At 47.0% G+C, this 25,456-nt stretch overlaps 2 protein-coding genes and 1 long non-coding RNA gene across 7 annotated transcripts; 1 reads left to right on the plus strand and 2 right to left on the minus strand.

Moving 5' to 3' along the window:
- Positions 1–47: 47 nt before the first annotated feature.
- On the minus strand, positions 48–19,466 carry si:dkey-191m6.4 (rho GTPase-activating protein 22). Of its 4 annotated transcripts, XM_029133364.3 has the most exons (12): positions 19,320–19,459; positions 18,647–18,783; positions 17,601–17,765; positions 13,287–13,486; positions 10,116–10,203; positions 5,062–5,190; positions 3,563–3,770; positions 3,350–3,482; positions 3,181–3,254; positions 2,977–3,098; positions 1,918–2,893; positions 48–1,823 (listed from the first exon to the last, which is right to left on the minus strand). In XM_029133364.3, the coding sequence occupies exons 3-12, from the start codon at positions 17,641–17,643 to the stop codon at positions 1,601–1,603; spliced, it is 2,196 nt and encodes a 731-aa protein (XP_028989197.1). In that variant the 5' UTR covers positions 17,644–17,765; positions 18,647–18,783; positions 19,320–19,459; the 3' UTR covers positions 48–1,600. The 4 variants fall into 4 exon arrangements, with proteins under 4 accessions (XP_028989197.1, XP_028989198.1, XP_028989196.1 ...); XM_029133365.3 differs by lacking the exon at positions 18,647–18,783 and having other exon boundaries at positions 19,320–19,466; XM_029133363.3 differs by having other exon boundaries at positions 17,601–18,783.
- On the plus strand, positions 18,846–24,685 carry LOC114845413 (uncharacterized). 2 transcript variants are annotated; one of them, XR_008693169.1, is made up of 4 exons: positions 18,846–19,302; positions 19,770–19,878; positions 23,966–24,217; positions 24,547–24,685. It is a non-coding gene; the product is annotated as an uncharacterized LOC114845413 (long non-coding RNA). The 2 variants fall into 2 exon arrangements; XR_003783883.3 differs by having other exon boundaries at positions 18,846–19,154.
- lrrc18b (leucine rich repeat containing 18b) lies at positions 23,599–24,732 on the minus strand. The gene is made up of 2 exons (XM_029133375.3): positions 24,475–24,732; positions 23,599–24,372 (listed from the first exon to the last, which is right to left on the minus strand). Exons 1-2 carry the CDS (start codon positions 24,730–24,732, stop codon positions 23,962–23,964), a joined length of 669 nt encoding a protein of 222 aa, XP_028989208.1. The 3' UTR covers positions 23,599–23,961.
- Positions 24,733–25,456: the final 724 nt, after the last annotated feature.

Here is a 25,456-nt window from a genome sequence, read left to right on the forward strand (position 1 = left end):
TGTGTTGTCCTCTTTTGGTAAGTAACAATTCATTATCTTATCTTATCTTTTTATCACCTTTATTCCAATACATGTCCTTTCATTAGGAGGTGAAAATAATAAATAAGCACCATAGACGATCAGCAGAGCAATAAGAAACACTTAGCCTTAGTTCTGACACATCCTGTGTACAGTATATCTTTGAATCCAACAAGCTAAAGCCTGTTGTGAACTCTGTAAACTACTATTTTAGAAAAGTCGTAAAAGCCGGTTTAGGGAGTGAAATGGTGATAAAAGAAAACGGTCACATTCTCAACCGAACGGCCCTTAAGGAATAAAGTGTCACTTTGGAACATTCTCCTCACTGATAAGATGCTGACAAAGACTCTATCAATGTAACCACATGCAATTCTTGAAAGAACATCTGGACGCAAGCACTGCCATTGATTTTCAGTGGACCGAATTCACATTGCTACGCACCAAAGCGCAGCATCGAGTTTAAGTCATTTTGTATTTGTTTTTTTCCTCACGGGGTTTCTCGTTTCATCAACAACCCCATTTCAGGTTACAATACATTCATAATTCAAAACTTCCATTCTGTTCACAATTCACATCCACAAGAATTGGCACCTTCAAGGGAGCTCAGGTTATTCATCATCAGTTGCGTTGCCATAGAAAAGTTACAATAAGAATAAAAATTAAAAAAACAAAAATGAAATGCAGCCAATGTGAGTATTATAGGCAAATACTGTAAATGTACTAGATCTCTGGACAGGCAAGCAACACTACGTTTTCCTATTTAAAAACACGTCCCTGAAGGCACGACCAGGAAACTCCATTGTTTCTTTGCGGGCAGTGTTGCGCTTCGTGTGCCAAAGTCAACGCGGCTCCTGGGCCGTTCTGATAGCGAGCTGAGCTGAAGCGGTCCAGCTTTGGTATGTACTGTAAACTGAGTTCACCTGCTAAGACCGACGTGGCACCCGCAGATGCAGCATGCGCCGAGTTCAAATGCTCCAGTAATTGTTTCCCTGTTGTATCGGCTGTACGTTGAAGGCTCCTGGACGTCATCGGACACCGAGTGGTGGCTGAGGCACTGGAAGGAGCACGGAGATGCGAAATGAGCCGTTCTTCTTCTGGTAAAAAATACTATTATCTGGACACTAAAACGAGACATCAGCAGTTCACACAGACGGCGACAGGATGCGAGTGGAGAAACCTCAGCTAAGGCTACAGCTCATGTAATTACAGCGTAAAAAGGACGATCTCCTCATTAGTTGCTAAAATTTGTACCTCTGGTGCTCTAGTGTTCCACAATTTGACCTTTGACCTCACTTCAAAATGATGATTCCTGATTTTGTGTTAGTTTGAGACGACTGCAAGTTGTGGCTTCACACACGACAAGTGCTATCAATCTCCTCAGCTGATTCTGGTAAAGAGAACTTTCAAACAACCAAGATAAATATCAGGGAAATCTAACACAAATGCACAGTTTGGGACGTTTCCCCTTTTTTGTGTTTTCCTGAATGTACCCACATATGGACAGTGCCCTTAATTTGTTGGTCGGTGCCTGGTCAAGGATTGCAGCTCGAGCCCACCCGCACCCACAATACAAGCCTGACGGTCAAATGTCGCTAGTCCTCGCACCCAGCGCCAGGTCCCCCAGCGTTGAAAAGAAATCCTCCATCTCCTTCTCCAGGAGCCGATTGCGGTTCTCTGCATCCTCCCGCGCCCGCTCCGAGTTGCGCAGCTTGATCTCCAGCATGCGCTGCTTCTTCTTCTCCTGCTCCATCTCTTGTTCCAAGCGCTCCATCTGCACGCACAAGGCGGCGCTGGACTCCTCCAATCTGCAGGAAAGAAGCCGCATATTACAAAGCAGAAGGTGACGGACAGCCAGTTTAGACGTTTATCCATTAATCGCACGCGACCAGGTCACTGTACCTCTGGATTCTGGTCTCGTAGGTGGACTTCTGCTTCCTCAGCTCGTCTCTCAGCCCGTCCACCAGAAGGCCGAGGGTTCCGTTTCCACCGTCTCCTTCCTCCGACGTGACGACAGACGGGACGCCGGCAGCCGCGCTTTCGCTGTCACTGCAGGCCGCGCTGCTGCTGCACAGCTCCACGGCCTCGCCGACGTCCTGCTCGGCGCCGGGCTCCGTGGCCCCGCCCTCGCGCCGGCCCCCCTCCGCCGACTCCGCCTTCTCCGCGCCGCCTCCGCAGCTGTGGTCGGCCGCGGCCTCGCTGCCCGAGTCGGGCACGGAGATCTCGCAGGAGGAGGTGGACCACGGCGTGCTGGAGACGCTCGGCGCGCTTCCCGCGCTGGAGGAGGAGGAGGAGGTGACGTTGTCGTAGGTGGAGAGGCGCTGGGAGGAGCCCGTGGAGTCGCGGTCGCGGGACGACCTCTCGCCCGACGACGTGCGCCGGTGTCCCCGTAAGGAGGACAGGCCGTTCATGAGCCAGTTCCCTCCGCCGGCGCCAGAGGACACGCTGGCGGCGTCAGCCGCAGAGCTGCTGGTCTGCTTGGCCTGTGGCTGGGAGCGCGGCGCGGACGAGCTTTTGAATGAGTACTTCCAGGAAGGCATGGCCTTGGCCTGCTTACTGGGGCTCACCACTGGTTCCCCTTTTCCTGCTGAAGAGCCCGGTTTCGGGGGGTTCGGGCAGGGCGTCTGGGTGGGTGTGACGGCAGCACACAGTTTGGCGTCCAGAGAGGAGGCACTGCTGTGCAGCTCTTGGTCGGTGGTGGAGACTGGGCCACTCTGGAGGTCTTCCTCGGATATCCAGGCCCCCAGGCTGCGGTGCTGGAGCTGATGGACGGGAACATCTGCTTGGGGTACGGTGGCTTCATCCTGATCCCTGTTGGCGTACAAGCGGTTGTGTTCCCTGATGAGGATCGTCATCAGGTGCTGCACCAGAGAGGTTCCTGAGGGATACAAGCGATATTGGCACGTTATCAAGGATTAGGAGTCTGTGGGGGATTTATAATCCAGGCAGCATTGTTCATACCTTCCATGATAGTGACTGGATCCTCCATCTTGGGTCGTAAGATGTTTGGACCAAATACCGTGGCAAGGTTCTGGACGCTCATCTTGTTCTCATTACAGTGGGACTGGACCTCATCGAGGAACCTGGGGACACACAATGATGTTAGACACAATGACATTATTGCCCATCTACTTCTGTGAGTGCCACTGAGGTGAGTGAACTTACTTGCATATGTACTTGAGGAGATTGTAGTTGGGTAGAGGTAGAGTGCTAACTTGCTTTCCGAGCTCCTGGACGCCCTGAAAGACAGAATCCACCGCTGTTATTTATACTGTAACATCCTGTAGCACACACAGGCTCGTGGGACAGCGTAGACCTGCGGCGCTGCTCATACCTCCTCCTCATCTTTGGCCAAAAGCTGTGCACAGGTTAGAAAGTCTTCATACTTTGAGAAGGGAATGACTGGTTCGGGCAGCTCTCTGAGGTACAACTTCAGCAAGGACGCCACCGTGTGGACGTCCGTGTTGCTGCAGGGGAAAACAGAAAGAAGCCTTGGACTGGATGTTCTGATCGATCGTTCGATCGCAGCTGACTCCCTCCTACGTACCTGTCAAACAAAGGCTTGTCCCCGCAGTCAAACGCTTCCTGCAGGTCTCTGACCAGGTTGGCCTGTCCCGGCATTCGGAAGAGCCCCTCCTCGTCCAGACCCCTCTCCCTGATGAAGTCCACGCACTGCTCCACCAGCAGCGGCGCCAGCCGGGGCCCGAACTTCTTCTCATACTGCACCGTGTCCTCCAGACGCTGGCCAAATATCCCTGCGTGGGTCCGACAAAACAAACGTGCCGTTCGTCGTTATTATCATTACCAGCAACTCATGACATTTATCCACCGTACAACCCGAGACGCACGGCACTTCCAGACCGGGTCACCTGTTGACAGGCTGCAGCAGTCGCAGTTGGCCGACGGCTCACGGTAATCGTGGTAGTTCAGCGGGCAGGAGCTACACAGCAGCACGGAGCGCCTCTCATACGCCCCAAACCCACATTTCACCAGGGACAGCCATTCCGGTTCTGGCATTTGAGTCCGGTGGCAGATCGGAGCTTTACCCAGCCGTCGCGCCCACGCTGTAGCTGAGGAAGTGGCCGGGGGACCGAGGCCACGGAGAAATGTGAGCTCAGGCAGACTGGGGTCAGTGTGATGTGACCGCAGCGCTGCTGTTAACGACCTGTCTCTGAGTTGGCGACAGATCTATTCTAGACCGAGAGCCAGGAGACAGACCACCCCTGAACCCGACCGGACGGACAACAGATCACCACCGCGCTTCATGTACAAGAGCTACTACATCCAATACCGGCGGCTTAGCAGGAACAGGCTCCGTGACCCCCCTCCCTTTATATGAGGGGGGCAACGCTCGTCACATATGATTTGTAAGGTTATTGAATCTGTAAATCTATAAATTACGACAGCAGTTCTAGACAGAAAAAAGAACCATAGTTTTATTTTGCAGCAGACAGATTGTAATATATATATTTAAGGATTCTGAAAAAATCTTCAGAAAACAAATGCATTGTTCAAGACCCGACGATGGATGAACCATACATTTAAAATGACTTGACTATTACATTTGTCCCACTATTAATACTCGGCCGCTGTGTGACCCAACACCGTCCACGCCAGCGGCTCCATATCTCCCAGTTTGTACCCAGACAACCCTGGTTGTATTTCTGGCCTCGTGTCAAGTGCATGAGGTGAGAACCAGCCAGAGACGCTCTGCTGCGCGGTGAGAATGAGAAACAAAGTCCAAACCGACCTTCTCAACACCTGTTACTCAATAATCCCCCACAGACAGAACCTCAGCACACCTTTTATATTTTCTCCCTCTTTTCTCCATTTCTGAATCTTAACCAACAGTGGACTGGAGCAGACTGACTGTAAGCTCTGATCACATTACTCCAGTCAGCTGCAGTGGTTCACCAGGAATAGAGACATCAGGGTGAGAATTAATTAGTGGCTAAAAAGGCGATAATGTGCATGGATGGACGCTTGTTTGCAGCTTGCACAGTATAATATACAGTAAACAGCAGAAATCCAGTCCTGCAGTTTTACCTCCTCCAAACGGAGCCCAAATGACCCGTCGTATGGCCTTCACCCAGTCATCCATATCAGCCTGGGAGTTGGCCATAAGCAGGAAGGACTCATGGCTCATCGGTGCCCGGTCCTTCTCTCCCGTCCCACCTGTGGAAACAGTCCAGAGGGAGACAAATGCTCCAGGTAAGTACAGTGAATGCATGAAGTGTCCGCTGCATAGTTCTCAACACTAGATGGCGCAATTGTAGCACCATTCTTGCTCCTGGTGCTCTTGAGCTCATTTTCAGACCAAAGTACCTCATCCACATTACACTGCATGTGTGAAATCGAACATTTCATGAGTTACGTTCTACTTATTGAGTGCTTCTATGTCATGATAAAAATGATGACAATGTTTGTTTACAGGAGCAGAACGGTGTGAAACAGCTCTTTTACCCAGTTCAACTATATTCTATAAATGGGCAAAATGGGCTCAATCAACACGAAATGAGTGTGAAGCGTGGGCTCCAGTGTATTTAGAATACTAAACTGCAGCTTTTGCTCTTGTTAATGTGCACTTACAGCGCGGGTATGAATATGCAAAGCAGATATTTAAACGCGTCCTTCAGTTTACCCTCTAGAAAATGCGTAAATCAAGAGGGCGATTAAAATGTGCAGAGAACACTCAGGCATTAAGGAACCTGGCACATCCAATGCCTCCTCTGCAGTAAATTATGACTTTAATAAGACACACACACACACACACACACACAGAAGAAACACGGCAACATCTGAACCTAGATGGATGAAGACAAAAATCCCTACGGGAGTCAATTAAGATAAGAATGCAAATTAAATATTCGATTAACAAAAAAAAGCAGAAGCAGAGTCTAAATTAAACCTCAGATGGAGGTGGAGACCTGGGTAAATGTCTGATTAATAAAGATATACTTCTGCTAATTATCTAGATTCATTTCATGCATTTTTAGAAGGTTTGGAGCAGGAAGCTCACAGTGAAGGAGAAAAAGCATAAGGGTTGTAAACTGAGAGAGAGAGAGAGAGAGAGAACTTTGACCCTAGCTGTTTTTCAGTTCATAATCTCCTAGAGAAATTAAAAACACATAATTTGACATGTAGCACTGAGACCTTTTAATAATAATAATAATAATAGTAATAGTAATAATAATTTAACTTTACTGATCCCACAGTGAGGAAATGAATCTCTGCATTTTGACCCATCCTCTGGGGGAAGCAGTGGGCGGTGTCCGGGGAGCTAGTGTGAGGTGTCCTGCTCAAGGGCACACCTGATGCCAGGAGCGGGGCTGAGGCTCTCACTTCACTGTTTGCCTGCTTCCAGTGTAACTTTCACTGTGGGTGCACAATGTAGTAGTTTGTAGTAGTAGTAGTAGTTACAAAATGTATGATCACTAATTTAAATCTTAGTTATAACAAAGTTATCCCAAATAACTGATGTCCAACTGCTTTGAGCAATCATAAATGGCTCTCTACTACTAAATGACTTCCTCTCCTCCAAATGCGGGTCACAGTCGCATGATATCATGTGAAAATCACCTACAGGCTGATGTCTTGTTGTTCTAAGCGTAGGGAAGCTTTGCTCTGTGTACAGACTGGAGGCTGGGGCTAACAGCTAGCCTAGCATAGCCCGGCCATGGGATCCGTTTCCTCCCAGCTTTCAATATTAAGACTTTCTATTAAGCTCCAGTGTGTGATTGGCACGTGGATGAGCACACAAGACTGGCGGTAACACGTAGTACTTACACACATTACGCATTATGCATTATGCATTATGCTATGACTTAGATATAAAGCAACACAAAAAGAAGCATGGACTATTATTAAAAGGGTCGTACCCACTACACATGCATCATACGATGCATATCATTGCAGCAGAAAGAGAAGTCTCAACAACTATGCAAAAGGCCAAACCTGAGCCTACGCAGCCGTTCCTACTATACGTCAGCATCTGTTACCCGTTACCTTGGAGATGTAGCTTCTTCAGCCGGTCCGGCTTGCAGCAGACCAGCCCCATGTCTCAAGTGTGTGACGCAGCCTTGGGCTGGGAACGATCTGACCTAAAGCTGCAGCATAAAGAAGCAGCTCCGCCGCCGCCACCGCACGGTCCGTGTGGGTGCAGATCAGCACACAGGTAGCACCGCCGGCCAGAACCTGCCAGCGAGGCATGCTCCATGCCAGGGGAAACCGAACCCCATCAAACGGGCCCTGCTTTCTGCCTCGCACTCATTTATTCTGTCCATTCATTCCCCCTTTTCTTCCTGCGTCTCACTGAGCTGTGTGGGTTGCAGGTCCTCGGCCCCCTGGGGAGAAGCAAATCCCTGAGGAGCGGTGCAACAAGGCTCTCTCTCTTTCTGGCTGTCTGTCTCTGTCTCAGTGTGTGCAGTAACTGGGTGATGGGCTGTCCTCCAGGCTTTGTCAAACAAACTTGTACACACACACGCGCACACACACGCACACACACACACACACACACACACACACACACACACACACTGAGGGAAGACAAACAATGCCAATCACTCACTGTGAGATACAGAGTGTTCCTTTAGCTCCTCATCCAGGTGGCCATGTAGAAGGTAGTTCACTTGCAGTAATCACTCCTGTTCATATCGTTTATGAATAGATCCTTTATCTAATCCCAGTCTGATGTGATATGGAACAAAATCTCTGGCTCCTTTTATCTATAAAGCAACTATGAATAAGGTCTAATTGAAAACAGGTATTTGGAAAATGAACACCTTGTGTTGTCTTAAGGTACAGTAATGTTTGTATTGAGGTGGACTATGAAATTTCACCCCAGTCACTTAAACATGAAGCATTTTATGAGGGGGAAAGACTGCATGCCCCAGTCCCTTTGTAGTCTACACATGAGCTCACTGTCATTTTAAAAAGAATAAATAAATGTAAAGTAGACTTTATGCTGTAGACTTAAAATTAGTTTGCAACTTCCTGCTGTAGCTCATGCGTCCTCAGGTTTAAATCAGAGGATGGACTAAAATCTGTGTGTGTGAGGCATCAGAGCGTTCACTCTTGCCCCTCAGTCTTAGAAGCCAACACGTCAGGAGGCTGTGCCGATAGTCTGTGGTTGAAACTGTACAGCGACTTCGGTCCATACAACACAAGTGCATAAATCCCTCATTGCTCTAAACCAATTACAGACCAGAGAAGAAGCAGAGCACCTCCTGTGTTTCGACCACCAATGAGGTCTAATGCTATAGAAGACAGTTTGTATGGACTTGTTGCACTTGTGGACTGACATGGAGAGAGTAGATTAGAATGAAATACAACCAGACTGCTGCGTGGGACTTTACAAAGAGCAGCTCTTCCATTAGGATTAATTTAACAATGGATCTGCTACTAGTGTGGAGGAAAAAGGGAGCGAGAGAGAGAGAGAAGAGAGAGAGAGAGAGAGAGAGAGAGAGAGAGAGAGATCTCTCTCTCTCCTCGCTCTCTCTAGCTCTCTCTCTCTCTCTCTCTCTCTCTCTCTCTCTCTCTCTCTCTCTCTCTCTCTCTCTCTCTCTCTCTCTCTCTCTCTCTCTCTCTCTCTCTCTCTCTCTCTCTTTGTCGCTCACCCGGTTCGGTGTAACCTTTGGTCTGCACGTTAGCAGCTCGCTGGGCCTTAGCACCCCACTGCTATGTTGACCGGCCCCCAGCAAAACACACAGCGAGCCATGACAGCATTTCCAAACACAAGCAGAGACTCAAACAAGGCAAACACACAACGGCAGCGCGGCAGAGCTGCGTCTGCTGGACTCGACTGCTGCTGTACAGTTCCACTACAATGGATTTGAATGAGTGTGAGTAACTTTGAAAACTGGTGTCTTGGTAAAACAAGACAGAAAATGGGTCAGTGCTTGGAAAAACATGCATTTATCCACCAAATAGTCTAATTTAGGCCTGTGACACGAATCATAGAGTTTATCTTACCCAGAACCAAACATTCTGATGCTAGACTGAAGTATAATACAGGTTTTCTTTTTCCATTTGTTCTCCTTCTGTCAAATGGATCCTTGCTGTCTACACTGAGCAGCTGTTGCATTACATTTTCTTCAGAATGTTCTCTTTTCCCCACAGGGTAAAAATCACATACTCACAAGTGTCCTCTTCAAGTTACACATGGGTCAATCTGAGCAGCCCACTGAGCTCGTACTGTACGTGTCAGACCCACTGTAGGTGAAGCTGTGCGTGATATGTAACATCTCCAGGGAGGAAGCTGCATCACATGATGGAGAGTCCCTTTTGTTTTCTATACATTGTGTGTGCTTGCTATTAACTGGAAGGCGTGTGGAACAGATTACAGCCGTGAGGCCTCAGGATGTAAACTACTGTGAGGACACTGACCACTACAACCGCTTGTCTCTGGATAATAGTGACACCTGCTGTTTAAATGTAGAAAAGCATCCTGACGTTGATAAAAAGATAGATACTTCATACTAAACACCTGCTGTAATTCAGATTACTACAACATAAAGCATTTGTCATTTCATAATTCCAAATTGCATATATTGCAGTGTAGAATGTGTAATGAAAAAATAGTTTTTTACTTATTCTATGCGGTTATTATATGATTTATGACTTATGTTCTGCAATTAACATCTTATGTTTTGTCTTATATCTGTTTGGGCTCTTTGCATCACACCTTCGTGGTGTGTGTGCACTGATCTCCCCAGCTGGTTTTTGGTTTGTTGATGTGCACGATCAACATCCATGTTTTTGATTTGCTTTCCCCACTATTTTTATTTTCCCTTAATTTAATACTAAATTACACAAAAGACAACTCTCTCATCTGCCTCCTTATGGGAAATTTCCACCACAAATGAAAAAAACATTTTCTACGCCAATACAGTTCAAACATCTACTATTACTATTAGGAATCAGGTGTTTGAGTACAATGGCATCACAAGCTAGGAGTGACATACGGCTACACATCTGTGATCCCAACTCGCATTGTCCAGCACGTTTGAAGTGTAGCATGAAAGACAGGAAACAGCGCTGTACTGTATTTTGAAGGTGAGCTGCAGCGAGGAGGATGAGGCGTGGGCCGTGACTGATCTCACCTGGTATGATCTCGAACAGGTGTCGTCCCGGTTCATCTGGGTTGGCCGACAGCTCGTTGACCTGACATCCCTGCAGAGATATACACCCCTGAAACAGACGTGAGGAAACTTTCAGTAAAAAGTAATCAGCACAATTTAAAACATTTCAACTTGATTCTTCTCTCCTCTTCAGTCTTGTTATTTCTCCCTGCACTCCCTGTACTCCTCTTCCCTGTCCCTTCTGTTCCTCCTATGGCTCTACGCTTAACCCCTCTAAAATTGTAAGCAGCTACTCCTGTGATTGAACAGGGACCCACACAGATTATCAGAATACATTATCCAGATCAATACCCATTTAGCCCTAAGAACAGTGGCCAAGTGAGCTGTGAAGGAGTGCCAGCGTCTGTGGGTCGGCCCTGTTATTCTGCACACTGGCATCCTCCATCAAACGGGAAGAGTCTGAGGCTGCCAAACGGCCCGTACCACAGGGCCGGGCTGTCGCCAGCATTAGTCGCCATGGCAACAAATGGAAGGGGTGGGAGCTACAGATGGATGGAGCACAGGGGCAGGGCTGGAACCGGGGGAGGGAGCGCTCCCAAGGGGGCTATGTGCTCTGAATAACACGAGTAGCAGCCTTGGGACGAATGAATGAGAAAAAGTGACACATCACCCGACATCGCAAATCACAGAGTCGCAGGACACACACACCGCGGATTGTCCTTTTCTTTCCTGCCATCATAAAAACAGGGCTCGCCAATGCAACTCCACTAGCCACAGACGGATGAGGACACACCCAGTCCAACCAGGCTTGTCTGTAAATGCTAATCACCACCCTGAAGCCTCTGAGCACGCTTTCATCTCATGGCCTAAACAGCCAGCGCACTGCTCCTGCACAACCTGCCATTCACTGGTGACGTGTCTAAAACAACAAATACATAGCACCTCATCCAAGCCATGTCTCCTCATCCCCTTCGCCATCTGTCCCATATTCACTTAAATCTGTGCCACAATAACTGATAACTCTGCTAACACCTCATTTAGATTAGCTTTATTACTGCAGCAATTTTAATATACGATGACAAGATGATGAGCAATTCTTTATTCTTCACTTAATCACTGCTACTGGGCCTGATTTATCATGTAAATAAGCTGCAATAATGCTTCCTGGGAGGTCAGGGATGAAAGTGCCAAGCAGGGAGTAGCATGACCTGTATCTGCTTTTTACTTTCATTACTTCAAATGGCATTATATTTGATCTGATGCTGAAAAGATGCTTATGTCAAACAATCCCAGTTTGAGCTTCACTGTATGTGGAGGTGCCTCTAAGTTATATGCCAGGCTCAAAGTGGGCTCATGCTACTTAGAAATAAAGATGCTTATCCTCTCGTGGCTTTATGAGTTACTGTAAATGGATTTTACATTACATGTAGTAAACACACACCTTGTATTTGGAGCACTGAGGAATCTCTTTACAGAAATCTGTCCAATAACTGAAGTCCATTTGTTGTTTAATGGTTTAATCTCCACATGATGAATAGGAACAGAAAACCAGTAAAGTATTGCTTTTCCCTCGACCAATTATCACATCCGTTTATCTTGGTGTGTGTGCGTGTGTTGCCATGACTTGCCTACACCTCCTCCCTGCTCCACTCCAAGCTTCAGATTTCCTATCGATCAGAAGATGAGACGAAGAAAAGAAGCCCAGAATGACAGTGTCTGACACATCCTGCTCTGTGTGTGTGTGTGTGTGTGTGTGTGTGTGTGTGTGTGTCTGTGTTCCTCTGAGTGTATATGCGCATCCATTTATCCATGTGTGCTTTGAATCCGGGGGGAGTTGCAAATCAATTCAGACTGGAGGAGTATTGGCAAGGTCTGATTAAAGACAGTCTGTCAGAGCCTTCAGTCATTTGTTCCCCCACAGAATGGAGATGCTGAGGATGCGCACGTGTCAGTCTGTGTGCACAAAGTGTGTGTGTGTGTCTCAAAAACAGCAATGGTAGACAGGCGAAGAATGAAGAAATCAATAGGGGCTGAGATTTTAGTCAGGAATGGAAGGAGATGATTATTAGGGGCCAAAGGCCATGTGTTTGTGTGTGTGTGTGTGTGTGTGTGTGTGTGTGTCTTTGTGGGCTGAAGGGAAGCCCCCCCCCCTTTGCTGTTAGATTACATCATCATCTCTTGTCATCCTCTCACATCAGTTCTCTGCCCATCCCAGAATTATTTACTGTACCATGTACAGTACACAGGATGTGTGTGTGAGTGTGTGTGTGTGTGTGTGATGTTTTAATCAGAACTTACTGCTGGAAAATGTGAGTCAGCACAAAACCACAAAGGAGTCTCGCGTCAAAGAAGCATTGAGGTTGATTAGAGATTCTCTGTTTTATATTTAATATTTGTCTGATGGTCTGCTAATGCCTGTGGAAACCAGGCGGCGCGCCGCTATTTGTGCTAATGCACCGAACATTGTGTGAGTGCAGTGAGTCATTATTACCGCTGTGTGCTTCCATGCAACGCCAAAAAGAAATACAAAGCATATGTAGTAGTATTAATGATGGTGGAGCTTCCTTACTGCTACTACTACTACTACTCCTCGCTCCTCACCCCTCCCATCCTTAAATAACTCTCAGTAATTACATCTCCTATAAAATGCTGTTATCGCTGCAGTTTAATTGTATATAAACAATTCTAAGGACATGGAGTCTGATTAGGTCCCAGCTGATCAATAATGTATGTGTCACATACAGTACAAATCCCCAGCAGCTATAAACACCTTTAACGTGTAAAATTAATAGAGTTTCCCCTTTAACTGTAATTATTTTCACACGAACGAAAGGTGTTTGGGGAGAACAATATTTTTGTGAAATCCCGCTGTCAGAATAAATGCCAGTTATTTTGCAGATGTTTCTGGACCAACGTGATGAACGTGTGTGTGGACATGTTTTTAATGGCCAGGATTTAGTGCTGTGTCATGTCAGTGTCACACTGATCAACATGTGCCACAGATCAAACCATCAGCCCTATAATTAGACACCAGCCCACTCTATCATCTGAGCTCAAGCCACCCTTAAACCTTCAATCTTCTTTAATAGAAGAAATAATTAAACCCTTCATCTCCTCTGTTCATCCTGACGAACGTAACCTTGACGTTTACACCTGTTTCATTAAAGCCATGCTGTCCCACATTGGTTTCACCTGCGGCTTGGTCTCCTCCTCGTCTTTGTAGAAGTAGAGCTGATCCGAGCGCAGCACGAACCACCGCAGCTGCCAGTTCTTCATGATGCTGCGCTGCTTCTTCAGCCAGCCGGCCTTCAGCGGGCCCTCCTGGAGGCCGGGGGAGGCCGGGCGACACGGCCCCCGCGACACCTCGCCCATCACCATGCTTTTGGACCTGGCTGCAAGCGCACACACACACACATACACACACACACGTTTTAAACATTTATCTTCTGTTTATACACACACTGGGTTGGGTCAGAGAGGATTAAATTACAGGTTGGGCTTGGTTTACCATTTTTCTTCCATTTCTTTGACTCAAGTCTTTTCATTTTCTCCCTAATAGAAGCTGTCCGTTTTTATTCTGTACTGTGTGAACACACATGTGGCCAGGCTTTTCAATCATGCACGCGCACGCGCACACACACGCGCACACACACGCGCACACACACACGCACACACACGCGCACACACACGCCTTTGCCCCAGGCTGCTTTGCCTCCAGTTGAAGGCGGAGTGGGAGTGCATTGAAGCAGCAGGCACAAATAATAACAGAACGCAGACACACACACACTAGACACAGCCTCAGGTGACAGAGATCTCCCCTCCATTTTGAAAAGACTTATTGTGTGTTGCCAACAGAATTGCAGAGGTTTAGGATCTGGTATAATAGGACCACATGGGACAGACGGAGTCGCCCAGGGACTGAATCACTATCTACAAATGTGTGTAACCTGAACCTGCTGAAGGATTGGTTTCAAAAAAGGACAGGATGGCAGTTTACCAGCTCTGTGACATAATGTTTGTATCGTGAGCTGCACAGATCATCCTTATATGACTTCAAAAATAAAGCATTTACTATTTGCAACAGCTGACACTTCTGTCAGACAGCTGTTCAAGTGCCTCTCCATTCATTACATTTTAAAGGTTTAGGGGTTTAAAGTGGAGTGGGGGGGTCTATACTCAGGGCAGGCAAACAAGACAACACTATTTGATGACTATGTATAATTTATAGGAATCAATTGTGCCGACATCCTCCCTGCCGGTGCACATTTTACGCCACACGGACACGAGAGGTGATCAATACTCAGATCAGACAGAGGAAGGGACGGATTAATGGTACGGAGGGAGAAAATCAATGCTTATATTTTTATTGTTTCATTTCTCTCACAGCTGTCTACATTTAGCTTAAAGCACACGGCTAATATTAGTTGGTATTTCATGGCCTTACTCACCAGTTTGTTTATCCCCTGACATCATTTTCATTCTTCTATTAAAATAAACGGTGAAAGCAGACACTTCTAGGTTCTAAGACAATGTCGACCTGTCCAGTCATCCCATGCTTTATTCAGATTTGTGCAGTTAGGCTAATTGTAGACTGTGCAAATCCTCCAGTAAACAGGAATCTTGTTGGGCTTTTTCAGTTTTGTGTTATCGCCCTTGTACTTTGACTCGCAGTAATGCTTCAATCCCTCCGTATGTTCAGCTCTGCTGGTCCTGTTGAATCAAAGCTTATTACTGAGCGCACACACATTGTGCTGGTATTTCCAAAATTATATATTTATTTGTATTGTTTTGAGAGCTATGTTAATTTAAACCATTGCACAACACTTAATTGCTTTTTTCCTGACTGGATTTAAGGCTTTAGACTAGAAACCATTGTGTTTTATGGGATAGCTAAGGGTAGATTTAATTATTATTTTATATACATGTACATAATAACGCACAACAGAAAAATGATTATGGCCTGTCAACAGCTGCTGTCACAGATAATCAACTCACAGCTACACAGAAGAGAAGTGATGCTCTTTCTCTTGCTTTAAATAAAGAGCCGAGCAGATCAGAACATCATTATACTGTAATTGTGCGACCACTTCTTTTTCCACACACTTCCTCTGCCCAAGAAAAAAAAAGAGGCCCACTGTTCAACATCAGCTGTCTGGATCACGGACAAAGTGGAACATACACTGGCCGATGAATCACCTCTGACTCACAACAACAGATTTCCGAGTGTGTGAATGTGTGTGTGCCAAGCCTGATTATGCACTCTGCCAGTTTGGACCTTGTACTCAGAGTGATTCAGATCTCCCTCCGTCGGGGCGGAGCTGCTCTGTGGTCGCTGCTACAACTATCCTGTACAGTTGTACCTTCAGTGAAGGTAATCACTGAAGGGAATCACTGAACTACTCGGATTGTCGTTTGTAGGTTAGGACACACAGACAACCTTCCCACAAGTGCATGTGTAGATGAACCATCATGATACAATCTGCAGGTTCATCCACGTTGCCTTTGTTGACAAAGACAAAACAGGTGAAGCCGGCTCACAATCAGGTCTGTTTCCTAAATGGACCTAAGGTTTTGCTGATTTATTGTTAGTCCACTAAATTCAATTTACTTAGGTGTTCGGTCTGGTTCTGTTACAAAGATTAGCACAAAACCGGTTTTCTTTGCTGGAATCAAAACACAAGTAACATAAGAAACTTGATATTTTATTCTCACGCCTCAATTTGTACAGTATATCCCTCGATGACGTCACTTAATGCCGTCTGAAGCAGTGTGGACACGGATGTGTGCGTCTTACAGTATGCTCATCACGGAGGAGCCCATCCATTAGCGTGGCCACGCGCGCACTCAACTCATACGCACACACAGGCACGTTTGAGGAATTCAATTAAATTAATCTGGTTGTTGCGTGGGTGATTTATGGCCGAGGAGTGAGTTACAGGTGCGTCCACGCGGAACTTCCCGTTAGCCCATCGCAGTTGATTGATGCGCTAAGCGGCGCGTGCGCTGCGGCGTGGCGGAGCATATCTGTGCACGTCATCTCCACGGGCGCGTTATCTGCACGCGCTGGTGTGTGTGCGCCGCACGCGCTCCCTCGCACCTATGTGGTCGCGAGAGCGTTGAGTCACGTGCCTCGGAATGGCGCGTGTCACAGCGGCTGGTCGCGCCGCGCAACTTCGCTTCGCAAAACCATGGTAACGCAGATCAGACGTGGGAGAATAAAGCAGCTGATACGGAGGCAATTAAGCGGAACCTTATCATATATTAGATTTCTGCATAATTTAATATTAAATATTAAACCCATGTAAACTAAAGGTCTGAACCAGAGCCAAGCTTGGACTACAATCACTGCACATATATATTTTCTTTAGCATTTCTGCACTTGGGTCCTTTGTAGCTTTACCAACGCTGCAGCCATGAATTGTGACTGAAAAGCCATAACATTTATTTAATTCATTTGTGTTCTGCTCCATCCATCAGCCAGCAGCCGGTTAGTGCTGTGCCTCCGCCGTGACCTGCTCTGACCCTGCTTGAGTATGAACTACATGACTACATCTGTCACGTTCCCATTTATTCATGGGCTGCGTGCAACAAATGTGACGCCGTCGGCAGCGGAGCGCACACGCGGCAAATGCTTCTGGTGCACATTCGCAGATTTGCCGTAATCCTTTCAATTCCGCGTGAACAGGAAAAGATCCCGTTTTATTCCTTTAATACAGCTGCGTTGTAAAATGCAAATGACCATTATAGTAAAGTATGTGGCATGATGACAGTCATGGACAAAAGCTATTGTACAGTGAATCTCCTCCTCACAAAGCCCTGAAGACCTAATCGAGGCAAATAACACATTTAATCCACTTTGCTACTAATTCCCCGCTTCACCTGCAGTGGATTGACACATCTTTTTCATTCTTGGGATCTACACACATCATTACCATCAAATCCAGCTGTATAATTGCAGCCATGGAGAACAGCGGCAATGACGAAAGGACACACATGTGTACACGCAGATATATTAACACACACACGCACACACACACACGCACACACACACAGACGCGCACACACACACACGCGCACGCGCACACACACGCACACACACACACACAAGCAGCTGTTAGTGCTGAGCGCTGCAGTGATGAAACTAGAGATGCTACGCGCTCGTAGAATTCACGCTGGCACCGTGGGCCAGCTGTAGTAGAATGCTAATATACGCGAGAGCTGCTCTGTGTGGGCAGACCTGCTGCTGCATTCACAAATACGAGCGTAGTAGTAGAAGGTGAAGCACGGGAGAAAAGGAGGTTTCTGCGGACATTTAGACTGTGTCACAATAGAGTGAATAGATAAATTACATCAATATACACAGCCTGTATTCATGAAAGTGCCGTTCAGTTCAAGCTGCAGCATCACCCTCTCTGATCTGACACATTCACAGCCCGGTGGGATGTGACACTACAGACTTTTACAGCTCACACAGCTGACAGGCGGAGAGAATAAAGCGTGTCCTACCTCTCCTGGTCTGTCTTATCTTTGGGCTCAGCATGGCTGTCATCGCTCGTCCCAACGCTGTCCTGTCGGCATGTTCCTTTGCATCCAAGTACCCCACCCCTGCCTCTCACGCCGCCTCTCGCTCCGTCTCTTCTCTCGCTGACCTTCTGCAGTGCGGCCGGCGAGCTAGGGGGGTTGGGTGAGCAGGGGAGGGGAGGAGAATGGAGAGGGAAGGGGCTGGTAAATGAGGAGGAGGAGGAGGAACTACACTCCTTTTTTTCTCAGTGCACACACACCCAGTGGCCTCCACCCCTCCTTGTTACATTATTCATAGCGGAACATCCGCCAAGGAGAGATGGAGCAGGATTTTGGGGAGGGTCACCTACTGCCAGAGCACAGGTTTGACTGACTAACAGATTGTGAGTCTAAGTGTTCTTTTTTTCTGCAATGACTGACTTCACCATAAAGAGGAGAAAGGAGGAAGGGCAGGTGTCCCCTCCTCGTGCACCTAATTAAGCTACAGGGGTCCTCAGTCCCACCTCCTACCTTTAATTACCCACCACCCTTCTCCTCTCATTTCCTTTCTCTCCGTATATACAGCCTGCATGTCCCTTCTCTTTTCCTGACAGCGATTATTCTCGATGACTACCCTCAAACATTTTTGTCCTTTCCACTCTTAGCTTTCTAGGAATGGTGCTGCCGCCTTCAATTTACAATCATACACGTACGTGGGGAAATTCCCACCTCTTACAGCAGGTCATAATTACATCCTCAGGCAGTCTTGCGTGACCGCTGAGCAAAACCGGGGACAGAAAAAAAAAAAACATGGTTCTGGTTTAACAAACAGTATGTGCCAGTAACTGACAAAAGGCATTACATTACAGAAATATTTCCTATTTATGAAAGATTTGTGACACAAATGTGATAAAAATAGTGTATGTACTTTTAATTGATGTAGTATCGACATTTTTGCTACTTCCATTATCGTTATTATACACAGAAAACTATAAAACAACCTATTCAACAACAATGAAATTTAGAAAATAGGGACAAGTGTATTGAAATACTTGCATAACCCAGTGTTCATGCTGGAGACTTATATTTAAGAATGCGGGTTTTCTTCGCATTTCCCCATATGCAGTGCAGATTTCCTGCTCCCGGTCGTCTTTGCGGGGCATCGTCAGACCTGTCATTGATGTGGCAGCTGTGCCACACACACACACACACACACACACACACACACACACACACACACACACACACACACACACACACACACACACGAGATAATAGCCTTAAGTCCTGCACTGCAATTGAATCAGAGCTGGCCTCGCGTCAGCCGCAGCTGCTCTTATTAGAGAGCAGAGAGGGTAAGAGACGCAAAAAGGGGGTGCAGGAGGGCGAGTGTGCGCTCAAATACACAGCTACGAGCGGCTAAACGCACCGATACGAACACACGTGCAGAGAATGAGCAGAAATCAGGCTGACAAAAAAGACTAGATTCACGAGACCGGAAGTAAACTACTAAAAAGGCAGAGTAAAGAAGTGACACGGAGAAAGTAAAATGAGACAGTGGTAGGTTTCACGTTGGTTTTAGCCTAAGTAGCCACAGGGGGTCAGCCTTGTTTACCTCTAAATCTATCAGCCAAATAATCATGTGTAGAATATGGAAATCCGTGATTTACACCAACGGGACATTGGAAACAAGCTATTCATTGAAAACGTAAGAAAGTAGATTACTTGCATTTGTTTTTCTGGATAGACAACAGGAAAACAAGGGGTTGGCCGCCCTTGCGAGACGAGGCCGGGGGAACCGAACCCAACCCAATCACCGCAAGGTGATAATTGTCGGTACCTGACAGACATTTTGCAAAGTTCCGCCTTTCAGGCCCTCACGAATGCGTATCCAATCAGAGGACGCGTACGTGTCACGTGCCGTCTAGATAGCCTTGGTGTCACACATTCGAAATCTGATTGGCTGTCGACTGTGTCCGTTTTTCATTTCATGAAACATGAGTGACTATAATAGAGATAAAAACCTCTATAATATTCAACACTGGAAGTAGCGCAACCAAGTGGATACTATGGAGAATAATTTTATTTATATGTTCAAAAAACAGTACTTTATTAGCTTTTTTGCATTTGACCTAGATTTTTTATTCATTCCTTTTTGTGTTTATCCCTCCTCAGTTATGGCTGCGACCAGATGACATCACTGGCCCCAACCACGCTCACTATACTAACAAGCACTCGCAATCCACATTTGTTTGGACAACCTCTTAAAATATTCATAGTGAAGGTGATTAATATTTGATCCTGTTAGGGTTGGGCTGTGCTAAAGAGGCCGGTAGGTGTCAGCTGAAGGTGTGACTTGACTTTGCATGACTTATTGATTGCCACCAAAGGTCACCTCAGGTTTTCCCCACCAATGACAGAGGAGCTGTATTGACAGTCTCATTATAGTATATTCAAGAAGGGGAGATAGGACTATTTATTTATTTCATTGTCAGATAAGACGGTAATTCTTCTCATTCCTTTACAGCTATTAATGCTCTTTTACAAAAGAAAACAACACATTTGACAACTCTATAAACAATATATGAATTAAAAAAGAAATACTTGCATCAGCAGTTGCCAGTTTTTGTATAAGGTCAAGTGAGGTTTGTGTGTTTCCCGCATGATGTTACCCCACCACTGACAATTAGGGCCAGGACTTCAGCCATTTATGGTTATGAGCAGAGGTCAGATTGTGGCTTGTGCAGTAACGTAGACTAACTCTTTCTCACAGTACTTAGACCATTTGACAGTGATTATGAGAAGATTACGTGACCTATATCCACCCTCAGAAATACTTAATAACATTGTGATGATGTCATATACAGGGTAGCTACTGTTAGCTTCTTACTTATCGTTTTGAATATCTGGCTGCATTTATGTAAAACGTGTTCTAAAATTTGATTAGTTATTATTTTGGTTTTTACAAGCTGCAACAAAGTGTCTGATTAATTTTGACTTGCTGAGGGAGCGTTTTCACCAAATAATTAATTATTCTAGGTGATTTATGTTTCTAATGTCATTGTGATTGTGAAGCTACTTAGCTAAATGAGGTGCTATTGTTAAATGACACTAATAATAGAATCCTTTTCTTTAACAAATAGCCGAAGCTCTTTTACTTTTTGTTCTTACAACGCGAGTCTGACTGGCTGCTGTCTCAGCCAGTAAAGGAGCCTGAGCCATTCAATCTAGATTAAATAGATTCTATTTGCAGCCACATTGTTTCGCCCCGCACCAGTCCTGGCCCTGCACTCGTGTCTGCCTGCGCGTGTTTGGCTGATTGACATGTAGAGAGAGAGAGAGTTGGGGGATGGAAAGTCTGATGGAATGGCTGGAGACAAATCGAGAAGAAACAAACGGGCACAGCATCTGTGTGTGGGAATTGATTTTCAATATCACTAACAGTGTCCGTGTGTCCGGAAGCATTGGGTAAAGAGCATTAGACTGAGCAGCTGTGACGCACCTTAGCAGCTAAATATACATCAACATTAAGAAAGAAAAAACATAAACACAAACAAAATATTAGTTACTTGATTTCGTTTTATTATTGTTAACCATAGTGTTTGTTTAACATCCGTATATACATAAGTAAAATGTAGCCTGTCCTATTTATGACTATAGCATCTTAAAATCTTTTCATCTTCATTGTCTTAATCTCAATTAATATATTCAACATAACAATAGACTTTACTGCTGCCTACTTACAGTGTTCTGCTCTCATTTTTTACACTTTCATTCCTCAGTGTCAGGACGCTCGAGTCAATACCAGGAGGCTTGGCCCCCCTAATGAGTCTTCTGCTGCCTACTCAGCACTTTTCCGCTCATGTGGGAAAACCTGCATGACTCTGGGGGGGATTTTCTGCGCTCGCACATTGCATTGATTGTTTCTGTGGACACAATGGAGTAAAACAGTCATCTTAATCTGGGAGTAAGACTGAGGAGTATAAATCCAGAACATAAAGATACAGCAGCTGTGGACGCAGGGTCTCCGGTGCCTGTCGTGGTGGTAATCCGCGAACCCGGTGGTGGACGCCGGAGGTAAGGGACGCCATCAAGCTGAAGAAGGAGTCCTACCAGGTATGGTTGACCTGTAGGACTCCTGAGGCAGCTGATGGGTACCGGCAGGCCAAGCGTGCTGCAGCCCGTGCCGTTGCGGAGGCAAAAACTCGGGCTTGGGAGGAGTTCGGGGAGGCCATGGAGGAGGACTATCGCTCGGCCTCAAAGAGATTCTGGCAAACCGTCCGGCGCCTCAGGAGGGGGAAGCAGTTCTTTACCAACTCTGTTTTCAGTGGAGGTGGGGAGCTGTTGACCTCAACTGGGGATGTTATCGGACGGTGGAAGGAGTACTTTGAGGATCTCCTCAACCCCTCCGACATGCCTTCTGCTGAGGAAGCAGAGGCAGGGGACTCAGAGGCGGACTCGCCCATCACCCAGGCTGAGGTCACCGAGGTAGTTAGTAAGCTCCTCGGTGGCAGAGCAGCGGGGGTGGATGAGATCCGTCCTGAGTACCTCAAGTCTCTGGATGTTGTGGGGCTGTCTTGGGTGACACGCCTCTGCAACATCGCGTGGAGGAGGGGGACAGTTCCTCTGGACTGGACAACCGGGGTGGTTGTCCCTCTTTACAAAAAGGGGGACAGGAGAGTGTGTTCCAACTATAGGGGGATCACACTTCTCAGCCTCCCTGGGAAAGTCTATGCCAGGGTACTGGAGAGGAGAATTCGGCCGATAGTCGAACCTCGGATACAGGAGGAACAATGTGGTTTTCGGCTCTGGTCGTGGAACGCTGGACCAGCTTTATACCCTCAGCAGGGTGCTTGAGGGTTTGTGGGAGTTTGCCCAACCAGTCTACATGTGCTTTGTGGATCTGGAGAAGGCATTCGACCGCGTCCCTCGTGACATCCTGTGGGGGGTGCTCCGGGAGTATGGAGTCCGGGCCCTTTGCTAAGGGCTGTTCGGTCTCTGTACAACCGGAGCAGGAGCTTGGTTCGCATTGCCAGCAATAAGTCAGACCTGTTCCCGGTGCATGTTGGACTTCGGCAGGGCTGCCCTTTGTCACCGGTTCTGTTCATTATTTTTATGGACAGAATTTCTAGGCGCAGCCAGGGGCCGGAGGGGGTCTGGTTTGGGGACCACAGGATTGCATCTCTGCTTTTTGCAGATGATGTTTGTCCTGTTGGCTTCATCAGGCCAGGACCTCCAGCGTGCGCTGGTGCGGTTTGCAGCTGAGTGTGAAGCGGCTGGGATGAGAATCAGTTCCTCCAAATCTGAGGCCATGGTTCTCGACCGGAAAAAGGTGGTTTGCTCTCTCCAGGTTGGAGAAGAGTTCTCCTGCCTCAAGTGGAGGAGTTTAAGTATCTTGGGGTCTTGTTCACGAGTGAGGGAAGGAGGGAGCGTGAGTTTGACAGACGGATCGGTGCGGCGGCTGCAGTAATGCGGTCGGTGTATCGGTCCGTCGTGGTGAAGAGGGAGCTGAGCCGAAAGGCAAAGCTCTCAATTTACCGGTCAATCTACGTTCCTACCCTCACCTATGGTCATGAGCTTTGGGTCATGACCGAAAGGGCAAGGTCACGGATACAAGCGGCTGAAATGAGCTTCCTCCGCAGGGTGGCTGGGCGCTCCCTTAGAGATAGGGTGAGGAGCTCTGTCACCCGGGAGGAGCTCGGAGTAGAGTCGCTGCTCCTCCACATCGAGAGGAGCCAGCTGAGGTGGCTCGGGCATCTAGTTCGGATGCCTCCTGGACGCCTCCCTGGGGAGGTGTTCCGGGCATGTCCCACCGGTAGGAGGCCCCGAGGAAGACCTAGGACTCGCTGGAGAGACTACGTCTCTCGGCTGGCCTGGGAACGTCTTGGGGTCCCACCGGAAGAGCTGGAGGAAGTGTCCGGGGAGAGGGAAGTCTGGAACTCTCTGCTTAGACTGCTGCCCCCGCGACCCGGCCCCGGATAAGCGGATGAAAATGGATGGATGGATGGATAAAGATACAGCTGTCGTTCTCTGGTACCAACATGCAGTGATTTATGAGGGGTGGGAGCAGTTTTTGTCATGACTGTCACGGTGCTGCACCCAGACACTCAATGGTCTGATCATAACACAGTTTATTTACAAGTTAGTTTGTTCATTTAGCAGCAAAAACGTAACTGTTCGTTCAGTTGGCAATAGCTTTATGTGCATGTGAGATAATAATACCAAAATGTTATAGATGTTGGAACTGCTTTTGAAAAATCATCTTATTGATTTTGATGTGAAATTTTACTGTGACTATCTGGGGAAAACAAGCCGGTCTGATGCAGTAATGTAGGTTCAGGCTGTTTACATGTTAATCTCTTTGCTTTCAGGCATCTTCCATCTTCTTTCTCTCCATTTGACACTTGCTCAGACAGCCCTCACACAGGAAGCTCTCCTTGACCAGGTACAGCCTCTCGGCCGCCCCGGCCGCCCCGCCGCTGGGCGCCTGCTCCGTGGGGATGGGGTTCCGCTCCAGGTTCACCCTCTCCAGCTTGCTGAGCCTAGCGAGGCAGGGCGGGACCCGGGTGAGCCGGTTGTCAGAGAGGCCCAGGTGGCGGAGGTCCTTCAACGCAGCGATGAAGGTGGGGAGCGCTTCCAGCTGATTGAGGCCCAGGTTGAGCGTTTGGAGTTTCTGCAGCGAGCCGAGCTCACGGGGAAGGTTCTTCAGGCGGTTGTTGCAGAGGTTCAACACTAGGAGGCTCTGCAGGCGGCCAATGGCTGCAGGAAGCTCCTCCAGCTAAATTAAAAACAAGCACGTCTCCAAATTTGATTTGCCACAGTTGACGCCACTGTTAATGTTTTTGAAGGAATCTCCTGCTTAACCTTCTGCCATACTCACATAGTTACTGTGCAGATCCAATAGAGTTATTTTGGTGAAGTGATCGATGAACTCTGGAATCTTTCTGATCAGGTTCCTGCTCAGATCCAGCTGATCCACGTCGTGCAGCGCCTGGATGCACTTCGGCACTGCGCCGATCCCCTTGAAACTGAGATCCAGCCGCCGTTTACCGTTCAGGATCAGCTCCACGCAGTTCTGAGCCGTTTTCAAGGTGATGGTTTTCCCTTTGGCCTGTTTGGTCTTCTTTCCTTTGGCCATGCTGCTGCTGGAAGACAGCGAGTGTGCAATGCAGAGGCACCAAGGACTGGTCCTATTTAATTGTTTTCAAGGCATTTTAATTTGATATCATCACCATGGGAACTGTGAATCATCATACTATAGGCGTAGAGGCTGTCTGTGTTCAGGACTAAAATAAACGTACTTCTTTAACTCATTAAAAAGGTTGTGATTTAAAACACTGCAGCTATAGTTCTGACTGGAAATAGCAAGTGAGATTGTTTGCCCCCTACTCTCCATTATTGTAGCTTCTCTTCACTGACTCCTTGTAAAACCTACTTATAAAGCACTCCATAATATGGCTGCAATAGGCTGTATGTTAAAGTCACGTATAAAAGAGCTTTTAGTGGAAAAACACTACATTTGACAGCGAAGGTCAAACGTCCAATTAAAGATACTGGTGGCCACACAGAGAAGCACTTTCAGAGCACAAAGCATGACATTTCAGCCCAATTAGACGAGGATTCAGGTCTTTATCTGCCCTACTGTAAAATGAATCATTTTCCATCCACCAGGATGAAAACGCAAAGTACAGATTTATAGAACAGCAGGTCTTAGTGACTTAGTTACAGATTATAACACCAGCACACAGTGAACACATCGTAACTTTAACCTAAAACATCATGTTAACTGTTGAATGAGTTTTATCTTTGTATAATATATTATATGCACATCATTAACACCCATTCGTTTGTGAGAAAGCACA

This window comes from Betta splendens, chromosome 19 (assembly GCF_900634795.4).
Source record: "Betta splendens chromosome 19, fBetSpl5.4, whole genome shotgun sequence".
In the NCBI taxonomy this organism is placed as follows: Eukaryota; Metazoa; Chordata; class Actinopteri; order Anabantiformes; family Osphronemidae; genus Betta; species Betta splendens.

Bases quoted from the DNA above. Each gene is read 5' to 3' on its own strand.
- si:dkey-191m6.4 (XM_029133365.3), bottom strand. From the start codon at position 17,643: ATGACAGCCATGCTGAGCCCAAAGATAAGACAGACCAGGAGAG. The intron at 3,255-3,349 runs GTATGAGCAGCG...TCTGTCTTTCAG, and splicing joins TGGCCAAAGATGAGGAGGAG to GGCGTCCAGGAGCTCGGAAA. The intron at 1,824-1,917 runs GTACAGTGACCT...TCTTTCCTGCAG, and splicing joins TACGAGACCAGAATCCAGAG to ATTGGAGGAGTCCAGCGCCG.
- lrrc18b (XM_029133375.3), bottom strand. From the start codon at position 24,732: ATGGCCAAAGGAAAGAAGACCAAACAGGCCAAAGGGAAAACCATCACC. The intron at 24,373-24,474 runs GTGAGTATGGCA...TTTTTAATTTAG, and splicing joins TGGATCTGCACAGTAACTAT to CTGGAGGAGCTTCCTGCAGC.